The sequence below is a fragment of the Tachypleus tridentatus genome, chromosome 7 (genome assembly GCF_004210375.1).
Source record: "Tachypleus tridentatus isolate NWPU-2018 chromosome 7, ASM421037v1, whole genome shotgun sequence".
Taxonomy (NCBI): domain Eukaryota; kingdom Metazoa; phylum Arthropoda; class Merostomata; order Xiphosura; family Limulidae; genus Tachypleus; species Tachypleus tridentatus.
In genome coordinates, this window is record NC_134831.1 from 29,832,973 (window position 1) to 29,860,597 (window position 27,625).

A 27,625-nucleotide genomic window follows, 5' to 3' on the forward strand; every position below is an offset into this window, starting at 1 on the left:
TAAGGCAATAAACACCTTCATTCTTACCTCTCTGGATTATATACTCTGTTATGACTGGCCTTTAAAATATTTATTTTTAGTTTCATTCTATCTTTCCTGTAAATTAACGTAAATGCTCATTAAGTCTTTGGAACTTTCTTTTGTGGAACTAATCACTTCTTTTATGGCTTGATAAAAGATTTAGGTTAATAACTAATTTTCAACAGCAAAAAATTATTTCAATTTATAAAAACAGTATGTTGGAAAGAAAAGTAAACAAATTTCCATCCTAATAGAAAAAAAAAAAGCCAATTCATTTCTGCAGATAAAAATATTTATTTCAAGGTTTTCTATTCAGTCAGTTTATTATTTCTTGAAACTGAACATATTCCTGCCTACTTCAACTTCTTCTTGGGACGCAAGTTGTTGCAGTGGCCACATTTTCTTTTACGACAATTCACAGCCTTAGGATGAAGACGAGCATAACATCTAGAAAAATTACAGAAAGAAGTATCAATAAATAATTAAACCAAATTTTAAATATTTAAAAAACCTTAGGAAGTAATTTTCTATACAAAAGCAATCAAAATAACCAACAGCAATGGCTAAGGATTAAGATTTTAACTTCCTATAAGGTATCCTTACAACCTTAAAATTATTAAAATGAACATTTCTTTATTCTTTCAGATAACTGATAGATTTTATTTAATTTTGTCAATCTCTGTACCATCACCTGCAATACCTACTTCACAGAATAGTTTGATACTATTTGCATTTTACAGAATAGTCCTAGCTTATTCGGCTTCAGACATATTTCCCACTTCAGATTCAATATTGTTTCTGACAAATCTTACATTGTCACTCCTCTCAATCAAGATGACTTCACCATAATCCTGTAAAGCTCACATACCTTGATGGAGATGGTACCAGAAAAAGCAGTTGGTTCTTTCTCACTCATTGAACAATGAAAGAACCAAGGTAAGTGCCATCATGACATTAAGACCACCATTTTGTATAGGAAATGCTCCCATAATAAAAATCCTGAATCATTGGAGGGATCTCTAAATTCTACTACTACTCCCATAATAAGAGATATTGCATGTTCTCAGACTTCAAAGTAGAAATACTTGCAACATGTAAACAGTACAACATTCATCTGTGATAAAATTAGCAAGAATCAAAACATCCAAATGTCACCATAAACCAGAATTGATAATACTGTGAATATTGGTGATTATGCATGCAACATAATCAAGAAATGGCACAAGTTGCTTCCATGTCTGTTTAACCAGTTTGTATATCAATTAGTGAGAGGATAAAATAGATATTCATGATATTCTCAGAGATGCCCACTATTTCAAATGACTGAGCGTAATGATTGTAGACAGAGCCCTTTGACAGTTTTAGTCCTTTTAGATTTGCCAGAAACAAGACAATCTGGTGAACAAGGCCTTTTTTAATTCCATCTTGTGAACAATCACATTGGCATTCCTATGCTGCTTAGAAAACGAGAAATACCCATATACACGAGTACTGATTGGCTGACAAGCACTTATGACATAACTATGGATTCCCCCATGTACCCAGTATGGAGAAGCACCGTACTCAAACTACTGGTAGATGTCAGGGATACAAATATTTTTTTAATATTTCAAGCACAAATGATTATCGCAAGTAGCCATTTGAACTATGTCTTTTATTTATTATCAAAATTTATTTGTATCTCACTAGAAATTTTATTTTCACCCCTTTCAAGCCCTAGGGGAACAATTTATCACTTTATTGTATAGGCCTATATAATATATAATAATTTGGGAGTTGCAACAAGTCATAATATTTATCTGTATAAACGTATAGTCGTAATGTATACACCAAAATCGTAATGGTTGGCACCTCTGTATTCTGTACAAAAATATACTGGTCACGTCAGTGGACACAGTGCCTAGGTTTCTTTACAACTGGAATAATGAAACAGGCATTGAAAAACCACTGTCATCATATACTACATAAATTATGAAAGGCTGCCAGAGAAAAGTAGAGAATTTTGGATATGACAGTAGGTAGGTATTCAGTGTTCATTAGCACAAGGCTGTCTGTGCCAGACAAAATGTGGTACAGGATAGGTATAGGACAATGAAAGTAAAATTTGTATAATTAGGAACTGCCAGGAAGACTGAAGCAAGAAGTACACCCTTGCTGACAGTCACCTGCCTTTCCAGTCCTGGGTTCAGTTCAAAAGAAAAATAAAAACTAAAATGTGTAATATTAAGACTTGCCAGGAAGACTGAAGCATCAAGATTGAATTTGCAGTCAGCCACCTGAAGTTGGCCTTTCCAGTCCTGGGTTCAAGTCAAAATAAAAATTGAAATGTGTAAAAGAAATCATGCTGAAACACAATATAGTCTGGTAAAAAACCTTAAATTAAGTGTAAAAGACCAATGGCTCTTAAAAATATAAAAACATGAGTGAGATGGATAGTATCACCTATAACATGGGCTAAAGTCAAGGGCAAACCCGGCTTACAAATATCTTTAAAATGGTGTCATTGTTCTGGGTTGTAATGATGGCATGATAATAAAATGTGGATGATTGTGATCTGAGTGCCACATAGACCACAGATTAGTGCAGCAGTTCCAGATAAAAGGAAGTTGGTTAAAAAACTGTAACCAATGCATAGCCTTGCCAAAACAACCTCCTCTCTTTGATCCTTACAGAAAAAAGAGGGCCAAAGACCTAGAGAAGGTTTGATTTGAAAAAGCTTGTTATTGTGTTGCTCATTCCAGGTTGCCTGCCATCTGGTGTACAGTCTGGATTTGATAACTGGACCATAGTCCATGTATGGAATGGGTACTGGGACGATAGATCCAGAACAGACAGACTTTGCTGTTCTGTCAGCCAGCTCATTCCAACAAATACCAACATGACCTGGTATTCAAAAGAATTGGATGGAGACAGATGAGAAAGATGGGCCAGTTTGTTTTCGATATTGATGAGAAGAGGGTGGTGACTATCATGGAATAATTCCAGGGCAAGTAGACAGCTGAGTGAATCTGTATATATTGTACAATTTGCATATTACGTTAGTTCAATAAAATTTGGGGCAAGAGGGATGGCATACAATTTGGCATGGAAAACAGAAACTGTAGGAGGAAAGTCTGTGTGCCACAATCGAACTGTCATAAACCATGGCTGAGCCTAGCGAGTCACCTGATTTGGAACCATCTGTATATATAAGAATGGATGGATCATATGAAAGATGTTCAGCAAAGAAAGAATGATATTTCCATTCAAGTGTATCTGCTTTCCTCAGATGACTCAAAGATAGGTTACAATTGGGGACAGTAATTTGCCATGGTGGAATAGGCTGATTTGAAGAAACCACAATGTTATTCAAGGATAAATCCAAATCTTATAATTGTGCCTGGATACAGACTAAAAGGAAAAATGACAATTTTCTGTTATTAAAAAGTAGTCCTTTGTGGTTAGAAAATACAACTCCAGGTAGGATGCTGTGGTAAGGATTGAAGTTTGGAAGCACACAGTTGCAAATATATAGAGGGAGTTCATGAGATTCTACATACAGACTTTGCACAAAAGTTCAAAAGGCTCCAATGTAAAGCCAAAGCCCCTGATGATGAACAAGATCCAACATTTTCAGTGTAAAGGTTCTGGAAAAACCATAAACCACAGACCCATAGTCAAGTTTGGATTGGACTTGGGCATGATACATTTTGAGCATGGAGTATCGATCTGCTCCCCAAGAAGTAGAAGAGAGGACATGAAGAATGTTCAATGCTTTGAAACATTTGATACAAAGTTGCTTGATGTGCAATATAAAATTTAATTAACAATCAAATATGTGACCTAAGAACTTTGCCTCAGGGACAACAAGAAGTACATCATCATCAAGACGGAGTTGTGGATCTGGATGGATTCCCCGTTTGTGGCAGAAATGTATTCAAACGGTTTTAGAGAGTGAAAGTTTGAAACCATTTTCTGAGGTCTACTTCAGTATCTGATTGATTGCAGTTTGTTGACTGACATGAGATGTGAAAGTCATCAACAAAAAGACCATTTGCAGGGGGTAGCTGTTCACTGATGGCATTAATCTTTATAATGAAAAGTGTGACACTCAAAATACAGCCCTGTGGGTCTCCAAGTTCCTGTGGGAAAAAATGAGAAAGTGTTGAGCCCACATGGACTTGGAATCAGCACTTCATTAAGAATTGCTGGATGAAAAGAGGTAACTTTCCACACAATCCATACGAGTGAAGGTCTCGTAAGATGCCATATCTCCATGTTGTATTGTAAGCCTTTTCTAAATAAAAAAGCAGTAACAAGATGTTGTTGCCTTAAAAAGGCTTTTTCTGATTAATGTTTCAAGGTTATTTAAGTGGTCTATCGTACATCGACCACTCACCCACACTGAGTAGATGAGAGGAGGTTGTTTGATTCATGAAACCAAATGAGGCAGGCATTGATTATCCTCTCTAAGATCTTACTGAAACAACTTGTCAAAACAATGAGATGGTAGTTCAAAAGAATCGTTGGATCCTTCCCAGGTTTTAGAATAGGGAGTATGATAGCTTGTTGCCAAGCATCTGGATAGACATTTTCCTGCCATATCCAATTAAAGACAGCTAGGATAATAGTAAGAGTTTTGGGAAAGATGGAATAACATCTCATAATGTATATTATCAGGTCTGACTGATGTATTGCCAGACCAATTAACAAGTTCAAGTTCCATCAATATAAGAGGGCAATTGTAGTCATAGGAATGGTTAGTTGAAAAGGAAAGAGGCAGATGCTCCACCTATGTTTCAATGGCTAAAAAGGAAAGGGATAAGTTTGAAGAGCTAGATACAGAAGTCCTCAAGAGTATTGGAAATGATCTGTGAATCTGCAACTTCATGGCCATCAGATATTAAGACAGAGAGGGGGCAGAAATATATCTTCCATTCCAGATCTTATCCCATATAACTTTTGTGCTGGTGGTTGAAGAAATGCTGGAGGTGTATTTATTTCAAGATCCCTTCTGGCTTTGACGTCTAACTTGCCATGCGTGTGCATGGGCTTGCTGAAATGCAATGCGGTTTGAGAGTGTGAGGTATCTTTGAAATTTATCCCAAGCATGCTTCTGAGTTTTTCATGTTATAGAACAGGCAGAACTCCACCAAGGGCAGGGGTGCTGTGGGAAACATGTTGAGGTCTTAGGGATGCATCGAGTAGCAGCTTGTACAATAATGTTGGTTACTGCTGCTATACAATCATCTATGGATGATTTACATAAGATGGCAGGATCCAGTTCTGAGAGAGTAGTAAAAGAAGGCCAGTTGGCTACTCTCTCTTCCCAACTTCCACTGGGGTGCATGGGTCGGGTGGTACTGATCATGGCCAATCTCCCGTAAGATGATGGGAAAATGATCACTACCTCGTGAATTAATGTCAAGCTCCCAGGAAAAGTGAGTGAGTAGCAAAGAGGAACAGACAAAGATCTATAGCTGTAAATGACTGGCTAGGTGCATGAAAATGTGTAAGAGCCAGGTTGTGGTTCAGGAGCATATGTTCTATGGCACACCCTCTCATATCAATATGAAAGCCACCCCAGAGGGGATTATGCCCACTGAAATCTCCCAAGATTAAAAAGGGCATAGGCAGTTGCTCAATGAGGGTATCACGGTCTGATTGATTATAATGCATTTCAGGTGTAAGGCATAGAGAGCAAATAGTGATGGTACAACCCAAGGAGACACAGATGGCTACAACCTTAAAGGCTGTGGTCAATGACAGAGACCGGGTGAGTACATGCTGATTAACCAGCAATGAAACCCCACCATGTCCCTGTCCTACACATAGCCTGTTGTTCCGGTATAATGAATAGTGGCAGATGGTAACCGTATTTGTAGATTGTAGAAATATTTCCTGCAAAGAAAGACATATGGGATAATAAAAGGCAATCAGATCTTTGATGTCAGTCACATTTGATTGGAAACCTCGTTAGTTCCATTGAATTAGTGTGGCCATTTGTAATTATTTATGAGGAGATGACAGTAGAGAGTCCTTCTGCTTACGACCCCTCTTTTTTGTTTCTTTATTGGATGTGGGTTTATCGCCCTCTATGGATCCTACTCTAGCTCGAATGATCTGGTCTGAATTATTGGTACACGTACTAATGATTGAGAGCACGAACAAGTTGTTTGTTTAATTTTTGGGGTATCAAGAGAGGGAAACCAAATAAAAACATCTTGACTTGAAGAAAGTGAAGTTCAGCAATGACTGGAAAGTGTAGTCAGGAAAGAGATGGAAGGAGACACTGATTTGTAAACTGTGTTGATTTTGGGAAGTGCTTCATTAAGACTTGCTGGTGAAGATTGTGTAGGGGATAGGACAAGGTCTGTTTGGACTCCTACTGTAGTAGTAGAATGGGTTACAGCAGCATAAGTTCTGGTCAGAATAGGTAATAATAATTTTCAAGCCTCTGTGTAAGTGAGATTGTTAACTGTCTTGAGACGTTGTACTTCTTTTTCTTCTACCCATTTAGGACAAGAGGTAAAATAAGAAAGATGCATACCATTACAGTTTATACAATGTGGTTCGATTTGGCATTTGGTGGCATTATGATCTTTACCACCACAATCGGCACAGGTCAAGGAACCACAGCAAGATTGTTTTGAATGACCAAATTGTTGACACTGGAAACATTGTACAGGATTTGGAATATAAGGACGCACTTTACAATTCAGATATCCTGCTTTTATTGTAGTGGGAGAACATGGTACAGTAAATGTTAGTATCAGAACATCAGTTAGTTCCAGAATTCCATCTTTTTGAGTGAAGATTCGGCATACTGCTGTGACACCTGCAAGAATCTCCGATTCAGGGAAAGTCCTTAAATCTCTTTCAACTATGACTACTCTGGAAGTATTCAAAGTGGAATGAGGAGTAACTTCAATGGGTATGTCCCCCAAGGCCTTTGATGTCAGGAGTTTGGAATGCTGTGATGAAGATGTTTCTACTAAAATATCTCCTGAACAAAGCTTCTTTTACAGATTTAGGGGAGCCAGCAAGCCCTTCTGAATACAAAATGAGGACAGCTGCCATAGAAGTTTGTCACATAAGGAATACAAAATTTGGAATCGTGGGACAGATTCAAGTGGTGAGTTTGGCTGTACAGATTCATCAATGAGTGATCGCTTTCCAGTAGTCGGGTATTTCTTGATGGTTTTAAGTTGTATTTTTTTTGTTTTTGGTGTATCCATAATAAATATAAAATTTGTCAGTGCTCACTGACCCCACCCGCCATGGAGCCATACAAGGGGACGCACTACAGTGCCTTAAGGGTACTGCAGCAATGCCAGGGATTCATGACTACTATACCCGAAGACAAGTGTCAGACACAACGTCCACAACACCCATTGTGGACGTCCTATGCTGGTACTCAGTTGACCCTGGCCCAAATGGACTAGCCAACTGATCATGTGGAGCCACCCCAAGAACGTCCATTTACAGGAATTCAAGGCCAAAGTGGTGTATTGGAGTTGGACCCCTCAACCACCAGGATTCTCTCCTCCCCTTCACGGGTTACCACACAGGTGGATGTTTAGATCCCAGAACAGATAAACTGTAAGAACAGAACCTTCTCTGGGAGGTACCCTCACCACGTACAAGAATCCACATAAAGGGGGTATGACAGTATATGACAGAAATATTTGCTATAATTTCTACCAAACAGGACCACTGTTTAGAGTCACAGCCATCAGATAGAATGGCTGTAGGTGGAGACACAAACTGTAAAAATATTGTGAGGTTCTAAAAATCAATGTAAAATACTCTACCTCTGTAGTTCTTAAGTATTTGGTTTCTTCAAGGTTTGTATGAAATGTAATTCATCAGTACAAAGTTTTAAACAAAGTTAGTTTAGTAGAAATATGCCAAGAAATAAAAACATAACAACAAATAATGTGCCAAATAGTTTCATTAATAAGCATGTGGAGTATGCTGTAATTAAAGGTAAAAATGAATAATTCACCTTATAACACACACAAATATGGAACTTGGCAATGAAAAGATAAATGTTAAGACATTAACAACTGATACCTCAGCAATATATTGATTCAATCCATTTGACCAACCTTTTAACTCCTGTACAAAAACTATGAAATAAAACAATTATTTTTTTCTATTTAGACTGACATATTGCAACAGAAATTTATTATTTATCCTAAAGAGCCTCAGACAAGTAACTACACCTGTTTTTATTGTGCTTGGATTCATGTAACATGCATATCCTCTTGAAAAAGTCTATTTTCTTATTTACTTATGTTCAATTTTTGGTACTTTAATGACAATAATAAAAACAACATCCACAAATAACAAGAAATTTCAATGATTATATCCAAGGGTTCTTTTTTTTTTGGCTCTAATGAAAAAACATTACTTTTTTCTAACAATGATAATATGCAGAAAGTTTAATAATTCTTTAAACTCTTACAATCCAACTGGATTACTAAAATAAGTACCTTAAAATATTTCAATTTCACAGTTAGTGTGAATGCAGCTCAAATAACAATGAATCTGTAGATCAAATAACTTGTACACTGTTAGAAAGCTGTAAATAAAAACCTTTTAAGTGTTTAAAAATAATGCAAAAGCAAATATAAAAAGCACTCTAACATGAAAGAAAACTCAACAGGTGCCACATATTTTAAAAATGATAATTATAAGACCTGTTGCAGATCATCTCCAAAAAAGACAAAAGTTAACTAAATAAGAATGTTAGGCTCATTTGGTACAGAAAAGATTCAAACATATATCCTAGAAATAAAAAGTGTAAGTAAACATGCAGAATTAGTCACACTATGATCACATCAAGACTTGTGTTGCCCAAGGATTTATTTTTCCATTATTACTTGTTCTCAATCTGACACATTATTGCTTCACATCATAGCTGTTATTGCAAAATTTCTGTGAAGGATAGCAAGGTCAATCTTACACAATGTGTCTAAACAAATTTCCCACAAACCTCCATGCAAGTTGAAAACAGTTTCTAAGAAAAAACCAAATTCAATAGAGTAGCACTGAAGCCAAATAAAACTATGAGCCAGTATTTTTCTAAAAACAAGGCTGAAAGCTTGAACATTCTATGCTTATGAGCCTTGGGAAACTATAACTTCTTGTTAATGATGCTGAGGGTCATGTATGACTGTCACAATGGATATATATTTTTTTAAATTAAAACTATAAATTTGATATTGGGTGTGCTGCTGTTCTGAATATTTTTCTGTGCAATTTTTTCTGCTTTTATCATGGCTTAAAATATGGCTAGTTATTAGTTACCATTCTAATAGTCTCGTGCAAAGATGAAACATTTTTGGAACTGGTTTTTACTGGGACATGAAAATATCATTCAAGATGTTTACATGTTTTCTTAGCAACTTTTTAAATACTGCTATTTACTGTTCTACTATTTCTTCTTTTTTCATTAAAATATTAACCTTAATGTATGCCAACATGTAAAAACCAGGTTAATGATGAACCTTAATGAGACATCTAGAGATATTTACTTAATATTCTAAAAATAAGTATAAAATTATTTTTATAACTTGATAATCTGTTATAGATTTTCATGATGTAAATTGCAACTACACCAAAAAAGACCAGTTAGTACAAAATCTTATCCAGAAGTTTAAAAGTTAAAATGTGATTTGGTTGTCATCATTTTCCATTACATTTAGTTCTTTCTATACTGTAAATCATTAAACACTAAACAAAAAAATGTATTACACTGTAATGTCACTAATTTAAAACCTTCAAAATTTCTGTGTGTTCTCTAAATAAGTATGGTTCATGTGTGTGTTAACCCTCTAGACTGGAAGACTTTCAATGGAAAATTCTCAATTTTTCTCTTACCTAAAGGAAAAATATTTCGGTAGCATTTTATGCTGCATCTAAACATACATGAACTGCAGGTTGTGAGTGATACAAAATAAAGTTATATACTTTCATTTGTAAGTAAACAGTTACTATAAGCCCTGCCCATGAAAATTATTTATCTCCTTAAATTTTTCTGTTATAAAGCCCTTTAAACCATAATTCTATCTGGTGACACTGTAATTGTTGAATGATTATTAGTTTACTGTTAACCAAACATATAAATACTAAAAACATACCATAGTCTTACATGTACGACAACATTTCACATACATACACATTAACAAGATTAAATCTTCTATAAATATGGTTTGGTGTTATCAGCACAAAATGTAATAAAAACAACTGTCAAGTCATCAGATAAATTCAAGGTGACAGGTGATAACAATAAAACAATATAAAGAAAGATTACAATCATTTATAAAGCAGGAACAGTGGTCAGTGATGTAGACTGAGATACACAACCTCCAAAAAGACAGTAGGAAGATTGTTAAAAATCAGTAACAGTCACTGGTGAAAAATAATGAAAAGAAGTGAAAAAACTTTTCAAAGTTACAAACAGATCGATATGAAATAAAAGGTTCAACAACAGTTAGACGTAAAAAAAAATTTTAAAAAATAAGGATAACATTCACCTGTTCTTAGACATTCATAATCCATAAACACTGGAATTATATATACACACACACACACATACATACAAGTAGAAAGGTATAGGTATAAAGTGTAGTAGAGGAAAAAAGAACAAAAAATGAATAAAAAACAAGCCCTAGACTAACCAAAGAATAGGAATAACAAAACTATAATTTTGGAAAAAAACCAAAGTTAAACTCATTTTGATAACAAATTTAACATTTCCATACTAACAGTAAAATAAGAACTAAAACAACCATCACAGTGCACAAAAAGGTGAAGTAATAGTTATTCTTTAACACATTAACTGCAACATCTAAGAAAAAACAATCAAATCACAACCCGAATTACTTCAATTCATAAAATACCACATGTAAATGCTTGTATTATAAGCCACAAGAATTTTGCATGTCTAATTGTACAGTATAAATGATGTCTAATTATTAGTTTCTAACTTAAACCGAGTCATATACAAAAATCAACCAAAAAAAACAAAAAACAAAAAACATTTAACCGCTTCAATGAAAATGTATTCTACTTTATGGCATTATCAGAAATTTTACATACAGTGGATGAAGTCATTGGATAAGTTTCAGGTAAGCTTCACAGTGATAAACAGAACAAAAATTTAAGGAACAAATGATTAAATGTAAAATGTATCATTTAAACTGGTGCTACTTACTTTCTGCAAACCATCTTGTCACAGTTGTACTTCTGGGCCAAAATACGTAAGCTAGGCTCAATTACACCACCTCGAAGTCGCAGAACCAAATGAAGAGTGGATTCTGAAACAGTTTCATCATTAATATGAATCACAATAAGACAGTTTTACAAGACAATTATCAGTAATACCATGGATTTATATAAAAGACTAAAAGTTTCACTAAATTACCAACAATAACATTTTCTACTCTACTTCTCAGAGGTTACACAAGTATTTAAACAGAAAACAAATACATTTTTCTCATATCTCTATTTTTACAATTCAGCTTTCTCTCAACTATTCCAGCCACAAGCAGAATTGTAGTTTGCAGCGTAATTCCTATTTTAAACAACTTGTACTCAATTTCATGTTTCCTTAATATAAAGTTGCTATATTTTTTCTAAACCACTAAACATTTTCTTTGCAGATGATTTTGTAAGCTCCAAAAAAGAATTAAAGCAATTTGTGATTAAACAGATAAAAGCTTGAATGTGAAAACTTACCTTAAAATCAGTCAAATCAGGGCTACAGCAGATTGTTTTTTAACATATTTAACACAATGTGTTTCTATGTGCAAGCTAATTTTAGTTCAGTTCATAGAATCAGAATTTTAATGAGCAAAGTACATGATCATCATGTCAATGTGGATTAGATGTGTGGAATTTAAAAATTAATTATTTCTGAAATGTTTTCCAACATAAGATTCTTTCAGTAGGGTATATTTTAACACAATTTTTTGTCAACAACCTGGAACCTGGTCAACATTTGCATGTCATGACCTTTACAGTGTTACTTTCAAAATGTAATTAAACATCATACTTTATTATAAATTGTGGCAATGTCTTGGTTTGAAAATGTAATTTATAATTTAAATTTCTGTATTCTTTTAACTAAGAGAAATATTTAAAAAATCTCAATTTTTACCCATGTGTCACACATGAGCTCTGATTTTTCCATTTCAAAATTTTCTAACTTTGAAAATAAGCTACTATAGCTTTCAAACTAAAAGCACAAACTAAACATGATTAGAAGCAAGAATCTCAGAACTTTATAGTTTCTTGGCTAACTGAGACACCAATAAATTTATCAAACCTACTGGAAGCACCTTCATGCCTCAAGATCATACAGCAATCAACTTTACATGGTGGAAATATTAATACCCAATATAAAGTGCAGATCTCTATGCAAAGCTCAAAAGTACTTAGAACTATGTTTAGATTTGGCCACTGTAAACCTCTAGTCAAGAAAAACTGTTGGTTTGCATTATCATATACTTACAATGCTCCAAACAGTAGGAAAATTTAACTTATATACAGCTTATGCAGAAAACCAAATAAATTATAGTAGTTTTGGACATTCCATTTCAGTAACTGATTCATATTTTGTGTTGTAAAATGCAAATTGGAAAGTTTCATGAACTCTTATAAATACCAAAATTTGTGACATTCAAAATCCAAGATTTTTGCTATGTTTATTACTATTTCCAATAAAAGTAACTAAAATGTAAAAATTACAAGCTTCTCAGTTTAGATAACAAACCTCCAGTAAAAGAAAACAAAATTTCAATAGTTCAAGTGTGATATGAAAAATGACAAATCAATGCTTTTTTAAGCTCTATGGCACTGACTCAAAACACCATTCCATAGGGAAAATTCAGCTTGGTCAATTCATGAAATTTAGGAACTAGAACTAATTGGTCCTCAGATAGAATAAAAATTGTGACTAGTTAATAGGCCCCACTATGATTTGTTGCTTCAATGAATAAAAAGTGCAGTAATAAAACTAAAAGAAAACAGATGTAAGAAAAGGTTTAGTTAAATTGGTTAGTAATTTGGTACAATCTCAATATTCAAGTCAAACAAGTCACTGCAGAAGAAAATATAAACTTCATATTTCCATTTAACTCTGCATTAATGATTTTACAGATATAGTTAGAGAAAATAAGAGCTAAAATGGTTTTACCAAGTTAAAAAACCTTTAATATTCACTTTGGAAGTACTATAGGTTATGCCATAAGTATAAAAAATAAGTTAAAAACCATTTTTATTCTGAAAATAACTCTTCACTCACATTCACTCAGTAAATGTTTTACAAGCTTTGAGAACTTATATTATACCATAATAATAGTATTCATTCATATGGCATACAATTTGTATTTTTAAGTTACTCTCAGTACATGTTAAGGTCATACTAATGAAATCACAACTGTTGTTACCATTACTTCTAATTTAGGATTTTACAATAAAATCTAAATTTTTTTCTAATTCAAATAAACAAGCATAAAGAAGTTAGCCCTAACAAAGGTGATGATGCCTGGTGTAAACTATTTTGATGTAAGAGTTGAATGTAATAATCACTATTAAAGAATATTACCCATTTGAATACATTACTTAATACTTCAGTAATCATTTGAAAGAATAAGCACACAATTTATTATATTTTCTGGACAAATGAAAACTGAAACGGAGCCTCCCATGAATCCACTCCACAATAAGTAATAAGCAAATCTAATAGACCCCTTTCTTCAATCCACAAAGGTTACAAATTTCTACCTGTGATTCATAAAAATACTGTACCTCTCTCATCCATAAATGCTATAAACTAGTGTCTGATCCATAAAATCTACAAACCCATACTTGTTATTCAGAGGTTACAAACCCTTGTCTACAAGTGATAAAAGCTACAAACTTTTATATGTTATTGATAAAGGTTACACTGTCTGACTGATAAAGGCTATGAATTCCCTTTGTATAAATTATTGCTGTTATTTTTAAAACAATAAAAAAGATTCTTAAGTTTCACCAATGTATCTTGAAAATTATTTACCCTAGTTTCTCTTGTTTTGTCTCCCCTGAATAATTTCTGAAACATAAATCTGGCTTTAAAAATTATGTGAGGAAAATTTCTTTCAAGCAATTCACAAGTAACTTTAAGCATTTAAAGAAATAATGATATAAATCTGTGGAAACCAGCATCCAACTGGCTATTAAGCAATGTATTTTGTTTGTAAGAGTTATGTAGAAAGATCTGTTAGATAAGACTGATATTTGAACTTAAGGTTTTGGTTATTTAATGGTCATGAAAATTTATGTTTAGATCGCTTATGTTCCTTTTACTGATTAAGCTTAATTGACCAAAGACATAATTGCTACAAAAATGATAGTTTTGTGTTTAATAAAATTAATTTTATATTTGAAAATGACCAAGTTAAGATAAAAACTGACAATAATTTGTATAGTATAAGGTTAAAATACATACATTTGCTTGATTATAAATTATGAATATGGTTCATTGAAGACCAAAGCCTATTTAAGACTATTCTTTAACCTAAACTTTACTTTGAACCACAATGCTAAAACTAATGTACTAAGTATATCTTCACAAAATTTGGCAAGCCTTTTTACTGTTTCACATAGATGATCAAACTGTTAAAATTTTTTTTTCTCTTTTACTAAGGATTTGTTTGTCAATTACGTCTCTCTGAATCAGTGTTGGTGAAAGGAAATTTCCATGCTGAAAATAAAAACACTTTTCAACTTACAGATTTTGCATTTCAACTGCAAAACCCTTTAAAACATCTTGGTGAAATCATCTCATTTTCTTTACCCTAAGACTAAATATAGCAAAATTCTCAATGTACAGTGAAATTAAAAGCTAAAAATGTCAAATAAAATAGAAAATGCCAGTTGTTCTACAATGATTGAAAATTATAATTTGATTTATCATAAAAACACTAAGCTTTCAAACCTTTTCACATCTGCTCTGTTTTCTTGCTTTACAGTGTTATTAGTCTCCCAATATATGAAATTGGGACAGCTTGATATAATGAATGGATTAAGTCTCACCACACAATCATACGAAATGATTGTTGTCTTATCTATCCAGATAAGTTAATTATTAGATTTTACTTACTTTAGTTAAAGAATACATAAAAGACAAAACAAATAATCTTAGCATTTACTTATGTTCCCTGAGCCTATTTATTTCAGAGTATTATCACACAATGCTGGCTGTCTACAAAATTTATGTAGTTGTCAAATATGCATTTCTGAACATAACAAATAACATGTTTGTCAGGCACTAGAATACATTTTCCTAAAACTACTATAATTTACCTGACTTTTGAACAAAACAATAAATTAGTTTAAAAATCCCATTACCTCAAAAAGCAACACCTTTACTATAAATACATTGAAATTTTCTTGCAAAGTAAGACTTTTACCTTAAAAAATCTCACAATCTGATAAAGTATCACATGGGTAAAAAACAACAAAAAGCTATGAAAAGATAGGAGAAATCTGGTTGGAATCTTATTTTACTTTCTAGTTTGTCAGTATCTATAGTTGTTTTTTAATAGGTTGAACAGCCCGAAAAGCATAAAAGGGATGGGAAAATCTAAATAGAGACAACAGTGTGTCAAATGCATCACATAACACAATGCAGTGAAAACTCAATTTGTTCAAATTTTCTTTTCAAATTCAAGTAAAACTGAGGTAATTACTAATTGAATATATAAAGTATGTTTTAGACCAAATTTACCAAACAACATTGAAAACAGAATTCTTTACATTTTTGATGCAACAATGCAGAAATGTTAAGACATGCACACTTTCAAGCACCTCTAATATATGCTTGGTTAATGCCAGTTTTTAACAAAGGTTAGTGTCTTTCTTGTATCACTACAGAGTGTTAGTTGGTCATTTTTCCCCTGTCACTGATATGTCTTATTTGTCTGAACTGCTCAATTAAAACTTACCTTTCTGAATGTTGTAATCTGAGAGAGTACGGCCATCCTCTAACTGCTTTCCTGCGAAGATCAATCTCTGTTGGTCTGGTGGAATCCCTGAGAGCAAACATGATCAAAGAAAAGCTCAAACTTAAAGAAAAGGCAAAACATCAAGTTCAGTTTGTGTAGGAAAACATTTACTTTTGTAAGCATCATTTAGAGGGTTGAGGTTCAGGGGATACTTGACATTAATGACAGCATGGCAGATAATGAAAAAAAAAATCTTAATTCTGGACAACTTTGAATTTCCAAAGTACAAGTACTAAAGTTATTACAATTTTTTTCTCCTGTTTGACCAAAAGATTTTACAAAAAAATAACATTTTGATAGACCTCATGCTCTACTGTTTGTGGCACTCTATAAAAATACTATTATGAGAATCTAAGCTTTTTATAAATTAATTTACAAGTTTGTGTATAAAAGCATCCATGCAGAATATGAATAAACTACTGACCTGACAATTAAACCTTTTCAGATAACAATATCATGTAGCTCCCAATAACATAGAATTGAAGTCTTATAAACTGTATTCCTACACTTTATAATCTTGTGTTAGGTTTCTTTGTGTGTGGATGTTTGAGGGTTAGGCAATCCTCCTTCACCCCATACATGGTTCAAAGTTTAAAAAATTACCTAAAGTTACAACTTGAAGATCTAAATTGAAAACTTGAATATGAAGCTAATTTAAAATTATTCAAAACATTAAGCTTTTACCATTAAAATTCACTTCATAAATATATGGCAACAGTAACTTATTCAAGTTCCATCGCTACAAATGTACGAACATTACAGATTAACGTGAATTGTCAGATATCACAGTAATTTAATCAAAAATTAAAATCTACAAAGTAAAAAAGACAGGTGTATTTGTACTGATTTTTAAAATATCTGTAAATATTTATAAAATGTATTTTCAAAATACATTAACATTTATAGAATTTATTTTATAGAGTTTTTCAAATGAAATACAGCAGTGAACTAAACAGAAATGACCACTACTTCATGATCCAAGATCAAAACAGCTGATATAATTACAGCTGCTACCTTTAACTAACACTGGAAAAGTCAAAGAAAGGTCAATTAAAACTTATTAATACTTGCAGTTGCACACAAAGCAGTTTAAAATGACAACCCATATCTGACAAATAACCAATTTGATTTAAAAAACTTACAGGAAATCATTAATTTTAATGTTTTGCAGCAGAAAAACTAAAAATATTTATTTTTTGCTGAACAAAACCAAATTGTTACCTAAGTTTAAGAAAAAGTTAAAGTACAAATAAGTCAACAAAATATGAAATGCTAAAGGGAATTTAACATAGCAATTACTCAAGACTTTTCATATTTTTTTTTGAAAGATGTACAATACAAATTAAACAAGACAAATAGAAAAATGTTGTATGGTTTGTATATTTTAGAGTAACCTTAACAAATGTAAATTTTTTCCTCAAAACTTGACAAAAAATGTTAGCATTCCAAAAACAAAAAAACACACCTGTAAAAAAGGAGGTTCAAATTTTTTGTGGTTATAAATATTTTCATACTTTAATGTTACATACAGTTCCATTAATAAACTTTTTGTGCAATATCATTATTAAAGCTTAAGACAGGGAAAACAAAATTATTTGTTTTATACCTGCCATGCATCAACAATAAATATCACAGTTCCCTGTTCTCTCACAGTTATTCCTATCATGATGGGTTACAGGTCAAGGGCCCTGCCATCGTATTTGCTGTCTCACATTCAAAATTTTGTCCAAATAGTATTTTACGAATTTATGTCATTAAGATTGATGTCAAACAACAGATTATAATTATAATTATATATTAAATTTCGTAATTCCAAACTAATATTTAAAACACAATTAAACATTGATTTTTGTGTCATGTGGTATGCTGAATGAACTGGTTCAAATTAGATTTTGTGATGTCTAAATACAAAGTCTACAGTTTTGTATGAATTAGGAACTCAAATTACCAATACTTCAAGCTAGAATATACAATATTTGTTGAATCAAACATAGTGGTCCCCAAGCTCACCTTTGAGTTTCAGAAATGGTCCTTTTTATTCGTAATTCTATTTTTGACATGTAAATAACCAATTAAAAGCTCAGAATATTCCACAAGAGGTTTTCCCAGCAATTTTCAAATGTAAATGTGCTGTTTCTTTCTTTCCAGACCAATCTTCACATTGTTGAGTCTTTTGGCCTGTATGAATTGTTTTGTACCCATACTACACTAGACAAATTATAATGGATTTCTATGGTACTGATATTGTCATTTTTTTGTGTATACAAAACCTAAAAAAATTACTTTGCTTCACATCCTCCATATACAAAATTTCTTAAGGCTTAATAACTTACAACAGCAACAACTAAGTATAAACATAATAACTGGAGAGATTGTTTGCTTTACTTCCTTATTTACTGTTCTATGTTTTAAGAAAAATGTTTAAAGTCTTGTTTGGATATAATTATAACGTATATACATACAACTTAAACGTGATTGTACTTTACAAAATACTACTCCACTAAAAATCAACCAAGACAAGTCGCTTTGTATACAGTTCAGTTTTATATTCTTAAACATGATGTGTTTGTGCATACCACTTCATTAAAACTTCTGTCTTAGCCAGCAGTGACTGAAAAAGGTCAATATTATAAAAATAATAAATTATATAAATATATAATGTTCAAGCTATTTAGATTAAGTATTTGTGTTTGAACAATAATATGTAGTCATTCTAGAAAGAAAAAGTGATTTTTTTATGATGGTTACAAGATTAATGAGCATACAGTATTAATAAATCACAGTATAATTACTTTCATAGTTATGAGCCAAGTGGATTATACCCAAACCATAATGAAAGGGTTATATCTGCCCTTACCTTCTTTGTCCTGGATTTTTGCCTTGACGTTTTCAATGGTATCTGATGGCTCAACCTCAAGGGTGATGGTTTTTCCAGTCAACGTTTTCACAAAAATCTGCATTGTTGTAGACTAGTTTTTCCTAGATAAAACAGATGAGAAAAGATAAAATTGGGTAATGGATTAACTTGTGATTAGTATGAACACTCACTTGTAACCCAATTTCCTAATAACTATTTAGCCAAACAGCCTAAATTATTTAACTCAGAACATTTCATTTCATTGTGAATATGTAAAAACACAATTAAAATTTGGAAAAATTTTGATACTATTTAATTTAGCCACAAAATTCACCACTATGGTTTTTATTCACCTTGCAGTGGTATCATTCAATATAAAGCATATTTCCTTAGAATAACAAACATGTCCAATGATATTATCAACTACTGCAGTTTTTAATTACCCTAATTCTCCTTCACTCCAGTTAACACTTTTGTGAAGGGTCACAGGTCAAAGGCCATGTCATTATGTTTGTCCAATTGCATTCAAAATTTTATTGATCTACTATTTTATTAATTTGTCAACAGGTTTGGAATCAAACTGTAGATAATTCAAACTTTAATATTATTAGATAATTTCTTAAAGTAAATATTAAAATAACACATAAATATAAATTTTAGTGAGCCATGTGATATGTTGAATGCAGCATTGTCTAAAATTAAATTTTTGTTAAAATACTAAATCTACAATTTGATAAAAATTAGGAACACAAAATATCAATATTTACAAGCTAAAATATAAAATAAGAACCTTGTATCTTTATTTTGCTGGGAGATGGCTTATCTACTAAATCAAACAGTGGCTTCATTCACCTCTTTCCATTTTTAGAAACCCAGAATATCTTCTAGTGGTTTTTTCAGCCATTTAAATCTGTGAAAAGGCTACCACTTTCTTTCTATCCAAGAGTTCAAGGAGGCAGGTTACATCTTTAGGCTGCTTGATGTTTCATACTTTTTTTTTTAGATGCAAATACAACTTAGTTACTAACCTTAATATATTATAGTGGAATTCAACAGTATCAGTATAGTTATTTTTGACCATCTCTATATATATAAAACCTAAAAGTTTTATTTGATATCCTCCACACATGAAATTGTAAAAGGCTTAGCAACCTCTGTCCAGCAGCAGCTGAATTCAAAGGTAGAAGCTAGAAGATATAAAAATATATTTCATAACTTATTTTTAAATAGTAATAATCCATATACATATACAAATAATAATAATAAGTGTGTGTGTGTGTAATACAAAATACTAGCCCACTAAAACACAGCTAAGACCATATCAGTTTAATATTACTGGATATGTAGCAAGAACACTTGCACTGCAAGTTATGTATTGTTAATTAGGTATGACAAGGTGGTTAATATAATAAAAAATATATATACAAATATATAACGTTATAAGACTTAAGCTACTTAGACTAAACATTTGTATTTTTTTCATTTTATATGTAGCCATTTTAGCATGGAAAAAACACATTTAATAACTTTTTTATGATTGTCACAAGGTCAGTTAGTTGAAAGATCTTCACATAGAGTGTATTCTATTTATTTTCAAGTCTTATTGAAAACGAATGTTTGAAATTAATTTAGGAGGTTTTAGAGATTACACAAATAATACTTAGGATTTTTGGAACAGAGAATAGTTTTTTAATCATATCTTGTTTTTATTACGTGATATTTGTAGGAATTTACAGGTTTGAAGATTCTGATGGAACATGCCCAGAAAATTTTAAATGTTAACCTTTGATGTGCATTTCAATTTCTGAATTTTAGGTATTCCTCAATTCTTGTAAAACTTTCCAATAGTTTCCATTTATCACATATCACTTTAATTTTGAACTGTGAAACACTTCACACAATTTCTCATTTTTGTAATCACTCAAGTACAATAAATGTTTTTGAACCAAATTAAAATGAAGCCATTTTTACATTGTTAATTGAAAGATTTAATATATGTAATCAATTTTAAACTTAACATCTTCATTTATACACACTTGTTTTACATTTGAGTTATTTTCATTGCTCATTCATACAGTTATTAGACTGATAAGGACTAATGTTAAAACAACCTAACAAACAGCAGCAACCAGTGGTCTTTCCAGCAAAACAAAACTTGATACTATCGAGTACAAAATTATCTAACAGCCTGTCTCACCTTCTCACACAAAAAATTTCTCTTATAATATTGCAACAATAAAACTCAACCAAAGACCAACTTATAAAGTAACCCTTAAATATTATGAATAAGGATTGTTAGTTTTGTAGATGTTCACTACAATCTTTCCTTGTTGCAACTTATTACTTAGCTAAGATCCTTTCACTTTAAATTTCTCTTAACCAATTTCTGCTGCCTGAAATCCAGATGTAAAAAACAGAAAACTTTCATTACAAATTTTGATTATTAGCCTATCATTTCCTAAATCTGAGATTAAGCAATTACATCACACTATGATAACCGAGGTTCAGAAACAATGTGTGGCTAAAATCAATAAAACTACATTTGGATTGAAGTCACAAGGTTCAAATTAATGCTCAGTAAAGAATGATTACTGTATAATTTTGCAACAAACTGAGACAAAAAGAAATTAATTTCAGTTTCTAACTTTTAGAAACTAGACCATGGAACAAGAGTCACTATTATTAAAAGAACCAATATAGTATACTATAAGGTGTTTTTAGTCCAAAATAAGCATATTCCTAAAAAAAAAAAAAAAAAAATGAATAACAGGTGAAATCAAATACAATTAGTTTACAAAGTTCTAAGATTTACAAGAAAGCTAGTTACTTGATTTCAACAAATCAGAAAATTTAAATAACCTACAAAACAGCCAAGAATTTTTATAAGCATGTTCAAAGTAATGTGTACAGTAAAAATAAGTGCCTAAAAGGATACTGACAGCAAAGTACTCGATATTTCAAAACACATGTAACAGGTATTAAGATCTGTATAAACCAAAGATGTTTAAAAGATTTTGCATTACTTCATCCAGCTCTTGGTTTATAAAAATTAACAACTGCTACATGAAAAATCTTTTACTTTGGTTCATTCAGCAATCCACAACAAAGGAAGCTAAGAAAGTACAGTAAAGCATATTGTTGTTTTGTAATTCCAACCACTGCTTTTCTCCAAGTAGATGGTAACCTCAAGAACCTCATCAGGTTTAAATTTGGTAGGAAACTAATTTAGCTTGTTAGTGTCCAATGTGTTATACCAATGGAAAAAGATTCACATTTTAGTTGATTACTTCCTCTTTAAGCCATCCAAGAAATGTACTGTTGTAGTAGCAGGACATATGCAATTTTATTATGTATCTATATCAATACTAAATAAAAGTCTAGAGGGGTTATAGTAGTCATTGTAGAGGCCACTTGTGAAGAACTGCATTTAATTTTAAATGCCTTAATTTAGAAAAAAAAAAAAAGATTGAGAGAAGAAGTGATTAAATTATTTACAATTGTTAAATGAATTCAGTTTTAAGTCATTTATCTCTTCTTTCTTGCACTTAAAAATGAGAATGGTAGAACCAAAGAACACATGCACACCGTGTTAACTCTTAGCACAGACTCGGTCTCTGGGACTAACCTCAACCATTTTGTTATATTTTTTATGCTATAACTTTCAGATTAATAAGTATATCTTTACAAAATTTTGCAGATTAAGAGTAAATAGTTAGGGCTTTTGTAAGCAAAATATGAAACTTTTAAAAATTAAGTTTTAACATTTTTAAGCAATTTTTTTTCCTTTTTGTATATTGGACAGGCAACATGAAAAGTAATTTTGATTTTAAAATTAAAAATGCTTTTATACACCAAAACATCACAAATTTCACATGACAAATATTTATAATGCCCAAATAATTTTAAAGTGTTTCTTAAAAATACTATATATTTTTCTGTTATTTTGACTAACAAATCTCTGTATGGGTTTAATCAATTTGACCAACCTTGTAACCACCATAAAAATTATGAAATAGTTTAAATTGTGTTTTTTCTTTCTAAAATGACAACAAATTATAACACAAAAACAAATGTTTGGTCTAAATAGCTTACATTTCATCATATATATACTTATTTTTATTATACTGGTTTTCCAACTGTGTGTGGCCAACATTACAGAAGTTGCAATGGTGTGGTGTACATGCACACACCAGCATATTCAAGAATATAAAACCGACCTTTAGAAAATGACTTGTCTGAGCCGTGTTTCAGTAACTAGTATTTTGTAAAATAGTCACAATTCAGTTATAATACATTATACACGTATATACTATTTACAAATGAATTCTTAACTTTCTTAAAACATGGAACTATAAATGAAGTATATCAAACTTCTTCAAATTATGAAGTTTGTACTGATTTGTTGCTTGCCATAGCTTACTAAACCTCAAATTTCATACATGGAGAATGTGAAACTTTTTTTTTTTAGATTTTATGTATATACACTTGGAAAACCAATAAATGATAAGTAACTATATCAATACCATACAATTTCCCTAATTTATCAAGCTTAATCTAAACTGCATTTGAGAGAAAAAGAAAAACATGGAATTTTGAGCTCACTAAAGAGTTACCAGCTTGAAATATTGCATAAAAAAATTAATTTCACATCCATTAGAGGGACACTGAGCTTTTGACTGGTTATTCACATCATATTAAGAAATATACATAAGAGCTTCTGAAAATGGAAAGTGATTGGTGGAGAGCTTGATTAAAAAAACATCTTAGCAAATCTAAAAGATAGGATGTTCTTATTTTATATACAGTTTGTCAATAGTTGTAATTTGAATTTCTAATTCTTACAAAACTATAGACTTTGTATCTGGACATAATAAACACCTTATCTTAGCCAATGCTGTATTCAACATACCAGGTGACACACAAAAAGCAATACTTAGGATTCTTTTCAAATACTTATTTTCAAATTAAGTTTTATAACTTATTTCTAAATAGTAATAATCTATACACAATTTAAGTATTAGTGTACAATACAAAAACTAGTCCACTAATAACAGCCAAGACCAGGCCAGTTTTACATTATTGAATATGCAGCATGAATGGAGATGCACTGTATCAATGCAAATTATGTGATGTTAATTGTGCATGACTAGATGGTCAATATAATAAAAAATAATAAATATATAATGTTACAAGACTTAAGCTACTCATAATAAACATTTGCATTTCCTTTTTATGACAGTCATAAGGTTGGTCAGAGTGCAGACATTACATAGGGTACACAAAATAAACTAAATATAGTCTTACTGAAAATAGACATTTGAAATAAATTTAGGTGTCCGAGATTACACAAGTAAAGAATCAGAAGAGAGTTTACAAGATGTTTCAGAGGATGGAAGAATCTCATACTGTTACACAGTTTAAATAATACATTTACAGATTTGTTTTGAGGGAAGAATCAGAAGCTATCTTTAAAAATTTTGAAAGATAAGTCTGTTTCTGTAACATCATGTTGTGTAAAGTTCTACTTCACCAAGGTTTGGTCTTAGTGCTTAGGCCTAAACGTTGAAATATACTAACATCAGTACCATTTGCCAGCATTTCAAAATTACTATCAAATATTACAATATAAATCGTCCAAACATTTGACAGTTAAATTTCGAAGTGTAACTTATAAAAGTATAGTATGCAAATACCGCTACCATACTCATTACAAAATTCAACTATTTCAACACCACGTGTGCAGTTACCGTCGCATACACTATTAACTATTTATTAAAATTTTAATTACGATAAGGATTTATTTAAAATATCTAATAACAGATCTAAGGAAAGCTATTCAAATACGGAATATTTTTAACATTAACTACTTTTTATAGAACGTTTTCTTTTTAAAATCTAAGTAATTTGCTGCAATATTCTTTGTTCGCCTTTAAACGTCTTACCTTCGTCCCTTCTCAAGAGAAAAAGGAAATACGTTCGTGTGCGGGGTTTACACGATTGAAACAGACAAGTAGTTCCGGTTTGTAGTTTAAATGCTCACTGCTTGATGGCAGCACTGATACAAGTATACAGAAGTGTTGCTAATGTTATGGAACAGCTTCCTGGTAGTGGTAAGTTGCGTCTGTATGGTGGCATATGATACTGATAGGCCAAATGGTAAGCGTTTTTGAAACCTGATATGAAATTTTATGCCGTGACTTTGGTCAATTCTACGTTTACAATGATTAAAAGTGTTTAAATACTTTTCATGTTTAAAGTATTTTCTGTTAATAAAATTAGCTCAAGGACAAATCGTCATCGCAGCTCCGCATTTTCCAATTGGCTACTCTGCTGGCCAGGGGCTGCGGTTTTAAGCGTGATGTCGAGGGAAGAAAACCTTCGGGTAATGTTTACAGTAAAAGCGAAATCTCTTCCCCTTTGGATGTATTACAGTGAATAATCAAAGTGCAACTGTGTTGAGAGGATTTTACAAAATCAGCAGGAGCAGGTTGTCCACGAGAGTTGAACTCTAGATGAGATGATTTTTAAGAAATCATGCCGGGTTCTGGCGTGGTTCATATGCCTCTGGGCGTTTATCACAGGTACGTTGCAAGTATACTCCTAGCAGTCGTAGTACAAGTAAAGTTCTTTGATTAACTCGTAGTTAGTAACACCGTCTTTCGTTTTAACTTTTTATTACAAGTTTTAAACACTGTAATAAGTTCAGCTGCGCAATTTGAAAATATATTTTCGAGAAATGTTTAGCATAGCTTCAGTAAAATCAGTATAGGTACGTGATATCTAAGCGTTTAATATTTAAAAATAAGAATTCATTAAGAAATAAACTTTGACTATTGCATGAGTGAGGATTATTGCGTATCTAAAAATGATCCTATGTTACCTGTAACGTAAATTAGTTTCAAATTTGTCAGTGTAGGGTAGGAATTAAAACCTTCCAAAACTGGAACACGTCTGTAAGTAGTAGGCAAAAACTTCGAACTTTACATTTTAAAAATATTCAAAAGAAAAAGTCCATTTAATTTATTACTTGAAAATCCTTGAACACATGGGTAGAATGAAAATAGTGGTAGGCATTATAAAGTAAATATTATTATTTGATTTATTTTTTACGGTTAAGTCAAGAATTGTCGGTTTTGAAATACGTGCATGGCTAATTTTACTCCAGATACTTCTATTTTAAGTTTTCTGTTCAAATGCACACTATTTAGGGAAACATTGATTGTAGGAGACAGAGGGCAGTGCTCGAACGCATAACATAACCTACTATGTCAAATCGAACCACTTTATTAGGGCTTAAGTGAAAAATTAAAACAACGAAATTAATTTGTGCCCCATATTTTGGTTATGAACATTCGTAAATGTTATAACGTTTTGTTTTTTTTCCTACTGAGTTCTCAGATAGCTAGAACTGCGGTGATCTTGTTTCTTCTTCTTCATAACGTTGGCTTTTGATATATTTTTTCTTCCTTTTCGGTATTTATAACGATTACTACTTTCATTATAATGCAATAAGATGTTATTGTGTTCTGCTAGGTTTTACAATTATTTTGGTGGGTGTTATAGCAAGAAGTGATATTCGATATTATCTTGAAAAGTATTTAACAAGTATCTTGACTTACGTCTTACCATGTTATTAATGGAATAGGCTGTGAAGTATAATTTTTGATTATATGTTTTTCTGACTAGTGGGGCTTGCGGACCTGAAATAATATTCGAGAACGTATCGGAGTATGTCGGGTAAATAGTTCATAATATTAACATAACACGCAGACAACAAGGGCCTGTTTGGTTCTTCAAAGGTTTCACAACATACCCAGCAACTCATTTTATTTCAAAACAAAAAACGTCTTAATTGGAGTCTATCATGTCTTTTTCATATTTTAAGCTGGTGTCAGTGGTCGTATTGTCTTTAGAATTTAGCACAAAGAATTCAATTGAATTTCAGAGATCTCTGTGATAATATTCTCATAAACGTCAATAACGTAACCATTTACCCTTCTTTTCTTGAGAAAAATTAAGATACCTTAGCCTATTCCCATTATTCCATTGTCTGTTTCAAAGTAAGACGTTTGTTACAATATTGAAAATCAACATAACATCTTTAACCAAACACCGGAAGTAAATGCTTTAGTCTGTTATTAGTTCTAATAATAGTCTGAATTTTTCAGAACAAAATAATAGTTAGTTTTTTAGTTGTGTTACATTCTAGTCTGCAAGATACGCAGGCAGAATATTTAGGGATTATTTCATTTTCTTACGTTTTTAAGCATTATATATTAATACATTGGTATTAAATGAAATTTAAGTTCTATGATACTGTTGTAGAGAATCATTACAGATATGCTTGTTGACATGGGGTTAACGCCATAATATCGTGTTATGTATATGTCATAATTTATATCTTTGATGTAGTTTTAATCTTCAAGAGCTATTAGTTTTGGCTTTAAGGTTGGGTTAGGTATTAAGTGCGTTTTGTATAACCTCAAACTTAAACACTATGTTATAACGTTTGCAAGTGTTATCAGTTCGCGTAAAACGATTAAAAAAGTAATTGAAATGTATAAAATATTACTTAAGAAAAGACATATTTGACTTGTTTTTTACTCCTCTAGTTCGTTTTCAAGAAAATAAGACCAATGTTTCATGAGGGGATCAGAACTACAAATGCTTATTTGTTTAGCCAACACTCGTATATGAATACTTAGTA

General features: G+C 31.7%; 2 protein-coding genes across 6 annotated transcripts in view; one reads left to right on the forward strand and one right to left on the reverse strand.

Moving 5' to 3' along the window:
- Positions 1–295: 295 nt before the first annotated feature.
- On the reverse strand, positions 296–24,926 carry LOC143255365 (ubiquitin-ribosomal protein eL40 fusion protein). Of its 2 annotated transcripts, none has more exons than XM_076510897.1 (5): positions 24,861–24,926; positions 18,919–19,040; positions 16,002–16,088; positions 11,225–11,327; positions 296–468 (listed from the first exon to the last, which is right to left on the reverse strand). In XM_076510897.1, the coding sequence occupies exons 2-5, from the start codon at positions 19,019–19,021 to the stop codon at positions 375–377; spliced, it is 387 nt and encodes a 128-aa protein (XP_076367012.1). In that variant the 5' UTR covers positions 19,022–19,040; positions 24,861–24,926; the 3' UTR covers positions 296–374. The 2 variants fall into 2 exon arrangements, with proteins under 2 accessions (XP_076367012.1, XP_076367014.1); XM_076510899.1 differs by lacking the exon at positions 24,861–24,926 and adding an exon at positions 19,771–20,100.
- Positions 24,927–24,999: 73 nt separating this feature from the next.
- Positions 25,000–27,625, forward strand: part of LOC143255363 (protein turtle-like) — a 303,979-nt gene continuing 301,353 nt past the window's right edge. For 3 of the 4 annotated variants that reach the window (XM_076510891.1, XM_076510892.1, XM_076510896.1), the window contains exon 1: positions 25,000–25,499. In XM_076510891.1, coding sequence (XP_076367006.1) covers positions 25,436–25,499 — 64 coding nt within the window. In that variant the 5' untranslated portion in view covers positions 25,000–25,435. The remainder of the gene's footprint in view (positions 25,500–27,625) is intronic. The other variant, XM_076510893.1, reaches the window with a different exon arrangement.